Raw genomic sequence first — 7,679 nt, forward strand, 5'->3', positions numbered from 1 at the left:
AACCCAAAACTTACCCATAACCGAAGAACTGACCTTTCAGATTAGAAGATGAGTTGAGTAGGTTGTTGGATTTGGATTTAATTTTTCAACTCTAAGAATTATCCTTACATCTTCGTTCTATATATTGTAGCTGAAAACATTTGACCCTAATCTCTAGGAATAGGCCAAAATTGAAATTTCTCATGACATATATATCAAAGGCTAATATGCACTTCAACTTGTGCGAGGACATTATAGACAATTTATTATATGGAAAAATGATACCATATATTACGCCATTGATGCTACAGGATGTCTTCGTTAGTGATGGATGACTAATAGATAATCATACAAGAATTTCTGTTAAGGGGTAATATCTCTTTATCTTCCCAAAAGGAATCTAAGCTAACCAGCTAATTCGGAAACAAAATTTTTTTTTTAAAAAAAAACCATGGAAAAAAAACCAAGGAAAAAAAAAAACCAATCAATTTCCGGAAGGAGTTCTCATGTCCTCCCCAGAAGTCCTGTTTAACACAAAAAATAAAGAAAAAGGATCACAAACTTCACATGAATGATGCCAAAGCAAAAACACACAGTTATGAATTAATCAACCTACAGACTTTGCACGACTGATTCCAAAAGCAAAATAGCATAATGCAAGAATTAGAAAACCCTAAATAAAACAGAAACAAAGAAATCTGTATTCCACTGCTAAATAACAATCTCTAGGCTTCCTAGTACATTATTCAATCGTAAATAGAGCAACTAACCAATATCCGTTGGACAACCATTAAAAAGGACTATCTGTTGCAGATATATATATTTTTTCTTTTGAATGGCAAACTGCACCTGCCTACTTAAGTGGTTGTATAGTTGCCACAAGATTGGGGAAGATGCTGCCGAAGAAATTCTTCATCCTTGTCAGAAACCGGACTTTCCTTGTATCTTTGCTCTCCATATTATAGACATAAATAGTTGACAGCGAGGATTCCTTGATATTAAGAGAAAATTCCTTAACTTCAAAGAAAATCTCTCCACTCGGGTTTAAACCGATGGGCTTGACTATCTTTTCTCGCAATGAAATTTCCCTTGTGTACCAAAGTTCCGGCAACAATAAATCCACAACAGTCCACCTTGGACCTCCGTAATCTTCTTCTAGTATCCAAATCTGCTTGTGTTTTTGTTGCATCAGAGTCAAGCGTCCCCTCAGGTCGCCTACAAAATGTACAATACCACCAATCCCGCGGGGAAGAGGCAATAGTTGAAACTTCTCATGAGTTATATCGTAGGCCAGTATGGTGTCATTCTGATCTGAACGCCGCCGTGGAAGTTGAAATCTTTTGCAAGGGGGACAAATGATCATATATATTACGCCGTTGATGCTACAGTATGTCTTGACATGGAAGTCCTCGAAAAGTTCTTTTGGAAGAGGATAATCGCTTGTCGTTTTCTTCCAACAATTGGCTCCCAAAGTCAATACTTCTATAGATACTTGGCTTTTCTGAATATCGGAATTTTCAATGTAGCCATCCGATATGGTATTCATACGGAAATCCATCCGACAAATGCATAAGACCTTGTGTTTCTTGATCGAAACATCGAACCCCAAAAAGTATTTACTGGAGACACTCCAATTGTCACATCCTGCAACGATTCCCATATTCTCAATCACCTTGCTTGCGTCCCAAAAGGGATTACGAGGAGGAAGGTGAACAACTTTTCTGGTTGTAGGGTTCCAAATAATGTTTTTACGATGTACTAAGCCTTCAACGTGTTGCCATTCGCCATCGTCGTTGGAAAAGAATTTTTCTTGGAGAATAACGGGGACTTCAAGAGGAACACATTTACCTTCTGAATCTAGTAGAAAAAAATCATTGAACTTCCTTCTGCCTTCAATAGTTTCCTCTTCCTGTGTACACTTCCTCCTAACGAGGAGGTTGGTGCCACGATTACAGGGGCGATTGCGAAAAGCATCAACAAGTTCAGAACCTTCAATAATCGAACACCAATGCTTTGATACACACTTGAATCTCAATAGTCGTTTTGCTGGAAGTTTTACGAATATTTCTAAAAGGATGTCTTTCGGAATAGGAACAATATTTTTTCTCTTAGTCGGTTTCATGTTGTCTAAGGACTTGTTTAGGTTTTCGAAAATTGATGTTGATGACCAAAGGAAACTCTCTCTCTCTCTCTCTCTCTCTATATATATATATGTGTGTGTAGACATATATGGGAGAGTCCAAGTTATGCGTGTTACCCTTTTTCCCTTTGGCCTGTCTAACAAAAAACAAGTAAAGTTAATTAGTTAATTAGGAACGAAGTTGTGGAGACAAGGAGTCATCATAAGTTCATAACTCACAAATGAATATCTGACATGATACCATGTGTAGGTTTTAACCGACTATATATTACTATTTTCACCAGAAACAGAATTGTGATAGTAAATTTAATAGAACTTTTCACAATTTATTTAACTTACTCTTTGAATGACAAATCTTACTAAATTATTAGCTAATATACCAATATTTGTACAAAAGTTACAATTTTTTTTATATAAAACTTACTACTTTTGAAACCTAAACTTGTGATTTCATACTAAGAAATCTTACTTTTTTAAAATAAAATTTACTACACCATTGGCAAATCTTACTAAGTTTCGAGCAAAATTTATCATTGTTCACGGAAAAATTACTAATTTTTCAATAAAAAAATTCTGACTTCATTAATAAATCGTGCCACTGCTCATCACTTCAAACTTTTCCTTAGGAAAAGTGTAATTGTCAGTGCATGTATGTAGTAGGTTAGGTGCGATTTGGATACTAGTTAAAAAATTCCCTTTTTTTATTTCTTTTCTCTCCTTTTCTAGCCCCTTAGAGAGCTGGACTATAATTTGCAATAATTTAGAAATCAGTATGGATTCATTGAATAAAGGAAAAAAAAAGTTTCACGCTTTTTAGGTGAATAAAGTTTAGGAGTGCTCAATTATACTTTTTTTTTTTTTTGTAATATTCCAAACCTTAGGATTGTTTGGTGAAATTGTCATCAATCTCAATAGAGGTTTAAAATTACTCTCAGTTAATAAGTACATTTGTACTACAATTTATGCGTGTTAAACAAATGCCTCTTAGGCATCATGTAGAAATCCTACATTTTAAATGGTACTAAGTTGAAATCTTAGCTGTATGTTGCTTATTTAATGTCTTAAAGGATCTATTGAATCAGTGTCTATATACTCATTAATACACTCAACTTATATCAACTAAATGTCTATGTGAGTAATAATGCTCCCATCGTTGCACTTTGTTACTTTTTATTGATCTTCCTCTTTTCTTTCAAAGAAAACAAAAAATTAACACTCGGGGCTCAATCAAATTTCCAATCGTAGCTGTAAATAAATTTGCCTGGTGAACTTTGTGGTGGTGGTGATCAACAAGGCACATTTATGTGAAAGCCAAAGACGTATATATTTGACTATTAAATGTAAATGCATGGGGTTGAAAAAAAATGCTCCATCAACGCGTACGTGTTCATGATAATTGGGAGATGTGGGATCCATTGGTGATAGTATTGAGGTATGAGATCTATTAAATATCTTCAACCTATTCTTTTAGAAGTATTATCTAATGTAATTCCTCAGTTGATAAAACTTGGACGTTTCACCCAAAAAGACACTTGGATTCAAATTCACTAGCTCAGATTTCGGCCTAATTTCCACTACACCTCCGAAATGGATAAATGAAGCAGTCCATTAAGTGCAAGACTCAAACGACTTTCGTGGTCCTCATGGATGCTGACTTTATTAAATATCCTTTTTTTTTTTTCAAATGTCAACAATCTACATTTTTACCTACTTCTACTTCTATATTATGAGAAAAGGGACAGATCCAACTAGATTATTAAAAATTGGAGGGGACTGAACCATCTTTATATCAGACGGGTGTCCTATGGAACCCATTGAATTTGAAGAAGTCGTATAGAATGGCAATTGATGGTAGGACGAATGTAGAGTTTTCAATTGAACGAAATTTGTGTGGTCTTTGCTAAAATGAAGGTACCAATAATTTCTAAGTTGGGGCTAGGATCATTCAATTTTTCATTGGTTACGTTACAAAAATAAAATAAAAATTGAAGTTTCAACAAGAGGACGGTTGTCCACAAAAACAGGATACATTTTAGATACTTTGGTGGTAATCTTTGGCTAATTGGTATTCCTTTGATAAACTCGGTCTGGCCGAAAGTCGTATTTGCAAGCCACTGCAACGTTAGCCGTCCAAATTATCAAGAATTCTTAATTCAGCCCTTCAAGCTCAAAAGCTGTGTAATTTAGGGCCATAATCAAATTTCATCAATCAACTAATTGCTGACTAGTCTGTAAGAGTCATTATTCTTGAATGCATGTTTGAAAGGACTACAAGGATATTATAGAGACACCAAAACCATATCCAAAACTAATTAGATTACCCCAGACGGGATTAGTAGCCCCTGCCAATTAATCCTATAACGAAACAATTCATGGTCCGCATAAACAAACTAACTAAACTATAAAAATGTTTATAATCTTGGATTAACATTATTTTTTTTTTTTTTTTTGTGGGAGAGAGTTACTGCCGATTGCGCCAGAGAACTTGAAGGACTAGTTGAGCAATGGTCGTCAGAGATGTGCGCATTTTGGCTAGTGTCGATGGCTTTTCTTACAGGCTGAGAGAGCGGGTTGAACTACTGTCACCGAAATCATCATCTATAGGCAACCAACCAACCCAAAAAAAAAAAAAACGATGAATATATGCGAAATTTAAAGAAAGAATTGCACTTTTTTTTGGGTTGCTAGGGTAGATTGTCTCCGTGAAACTCATACAAGATCTGATCTTCTACTCCCCACCCCAGTGCTTGAAACACAAATAACTCAAATTAGTTGGCAGACTTGGTTGCCATAGTTAATGCTGTCAATTTCAGTTATTGACTTGACTGAAGTAAACGAACGTCTTTTGTGGCTGTATTTATTGGAACCAAACTGAACGCCAGCTCCAGTGAAAAGGAACTTATCAGCATCTTTGATTCATCACCACTGTTTAGGTGTAGCTATGACTGACCAAACTGCAACAAATCTTGTCAAAACGCACGAGGCTGTTGTTTCAAGTGTGTTCATTTTATTTAGTTAGAGAAGATGGAAGTGTTACTAGCAAAGGAATTTGCTCTTATGCGTTCAACGTATGTCAAGATGAGAAATGGATAAATCCTCAGCGTCATTGAACACTCTTTGTATAATTATAATTTTGATTAAAGCTTTACTCGTTACTATAAAGTTTTTCATAATCAATATGTATCATCTAACGTTTCAAGGAAAAAAAAAGGATAGATAATTGTGAAGGCCAAAAATTATCATCAACGATAATTTAGTAAAATAATTAGTCTACGGTTTCTGCATTATACGAATTTACTGAATTATGATCGATAGATGCACAACCTCCTCATATGTTTAATTTTCTATACACACTTGTACGCAATTACATTTTATTCCATTACATGGGCTCGGTTTTATCTGGGCTTAGCTTCGATTGGATCGCTCTCGGTTCAACTTTAATTTCTACGGGAACATGTCAAGTCCGGTTTTCTTAGCCCCGTTCAGACGTGACAATGCCACAATTGCGTCATCATCTCTCTTTTTTTTTCCCTTCCTCTTCATCATCTCTTTGACTAATAATCGTCAGATAATTTATATTACCTAAAAAGTTTAAACAGAGAATGAAGAAAAAAAGTAAAACTTTGGCCTTCATAAGGTTGTCCAAAATGTAGACGGTGGACTTCGAAGCATATTCATCTCATGGAGGCAAAAAAAAATCAATGTGCATTCACTTGATTGACACTGAGTAATTTATAACAAGAGGCAAGAGTGCATGGAGCCATGGAGGTCAAATGGTTTTGGGATATTAAATTGGAAATTTTTCTTTACTTAAGAAAATTATAAATAGATGTCCAAATTCTGATTCTCTCAGATATATCTTACTCAATAGAAAAAGAATTTCCATTTGCATATGCCCTGGTTAAGCAAAAAAATCTACAGTGATTGAAATTAGTGTACTACAAACCCAAGTGCTTATCAAACAATCGAAACAACTACAGCGATTTGGATGAATTTCAATTCCTATACCAGGCACCTCCCGGGCTCCACGCCCTTGGAGCGGCCTCTCTCTCATATCCAAAAAAAAAAAAAAAAAAACCCACGTGAAAAACTTGTGCCAAAAGGGGAAAATTATTTTTGAAAAAAAAAAAAATTAAACAGCCACTCCTCCTAACAAAAAATTGAAAACCTCGTTTTTCTGATGCCCAATTACTAGTTAGGGATGTGCCGAGCGCAACGGGTTGCATAACTACAGGGTCGGGCGGCTCGGGCCGGGATGCAATTCGCGTAGCGCGCACTTTCGCAGGTTGGCCTAGGCGAACTTCCGCCAATTGCTCTGGGGGCAGAGGGCGAAGGTCTTGGATATGCTCCAATCATACTACCCCCACCTGCCAAATACAAAAAATCAGTAGTATTACAATAAAATTAGATATTAATATCGAAAGGGCTAAATCCACGCACTTCAATTTCCTGCTATCCTTGAAAGTCTATAGGAAGTGTGTCAAATTTAGATTAAAATATACTCGATCGCGGTTAAGCAATAAACAGAAAATGTAAACAAAAAGATGTATACTATACTTACTAGTGCAGAGAGAGGGTTGGACTAAAATCATGGAAATCATCAAAAGCCAATAAAAGATGAAAATAGGAGAAGCAAAAGTCTTCTTGCTCATCATTAGTGTTTATTTCTGTGTGGCTGTCTGAAAACTTGTTCTACAAGCTCCAGCAGTGCATAGTAGTATTGGTTTGTGATTCTACTCGGAGAAAGATTTAAAAAGAAAAGCTACCTGGACCGACCGTGGGAAAAACTTTTAAAGACTTCACGGTCTTTTCTGGCTACTGTTATCTTGAACGCCCCCTCCCCCCAAACAAATACGTTAGTCGTTGAACCCCGCCCGAGTCTTGAGTGACAAGTGAGTTTCCCTTTGTAACTCAAACTGGACGCTAAAACATTTTATTGGCTCTGGAGACATGACCCGCTATAAGTTCCATTTAGATTCGTCTGTTTTTCAAAAACTCATTTTTTAAATATTGTAAAAGTTTTTAAAAAGTACTCTAAAAAGTAGTTTAATTTTTTTTAATTTTAAAAGATATCCTAAAATATATTCCAAAAATCTCTTCAAAAACACGATAAATGTCTAATGCTATCTATAGTGGTCCCCACACCAAATTCAAAGTCTTGTACGTTTCTTTTCCTAGAGTCCAAATGACTCATGCTTCTTATCCGTGGTCCCCGCACATGTGGACAAAGCCTCCAAAGTACTTGTTGTTCCAAGTCTCTCTACGTTGCTTTCTTTGAAAAGCCCAAATGACTAAATGTCTTGCACTAACTTGTGGTCCCCACCAATTCAAGGACCCAAAGGTTGAAGCCCTTAGAAGTCTGCATTTTTCCATACAAGTCCCTCCTTTTTGGTAATTTTCTGTTTCACTTCCTGAAATTGAGTCCAATACCAAATATAAGTAAATATTAATAATTAAAACAATATTTGGCAAGGATAAAAGGGAAAATTAACAATAAAATAACCAACAATTAACACCCTATCAATTCCCCCCACACCTAAATCATGCTTGCCCTCAAGCA

General features: G+C 35.8%; 1 protein-coding gene and 1 long non-coding RNA gene across 2 annotated transcripts; both read right to left on the bottom strand.

Annotated features, from left to right (window-relative positions):
• Positions 1-832: 832 nt before the first annotated feature.
• LOC113718517 (F-box only protein 8-like) lies at positions 833-2,101 on the bottom strand. Its single transcript, XM_027243418.1, has one exon. It carries the CDS (start codon positions 2,099-2,101, stop codon positions 833-835), a length of 1,269 nt encoding a protein of 422 aa, XP_027099219.1.
• A 3,897-nt stretch (positions 2,102-5,998) lies between these two features.
• Positions 5,999-6,901, bottom strand: LOC140020949 (uncharacterized). The gene is made up of 2 exons (XR_011824907.1): positions 6,681-6,901; positions 5,999-6,486 (listed from the first exon to the last, which is right to left on the bottom strand). It is a non-coding gene; the product is annotated as an uncharacterized lncRNA (long non-coding RNA).
• Positions 6,902-7,679: the final 778 nt, after the last annotated feature.

This window comes from Coffea arabica, chromosome 11e (genome assembly GCF_036785885.1).
Source record: "Coffea arabica cultivar ET-39 chromosome 11e, Coffea Arabica ET-39 HiFi, whole genome shotgun sequence".
NCBI lineage: Eukaryota > Viridiplantae > Streptophyta > Magnoliopsida > Gentianales > Rubiaceae > Coffea > Coffea arabica.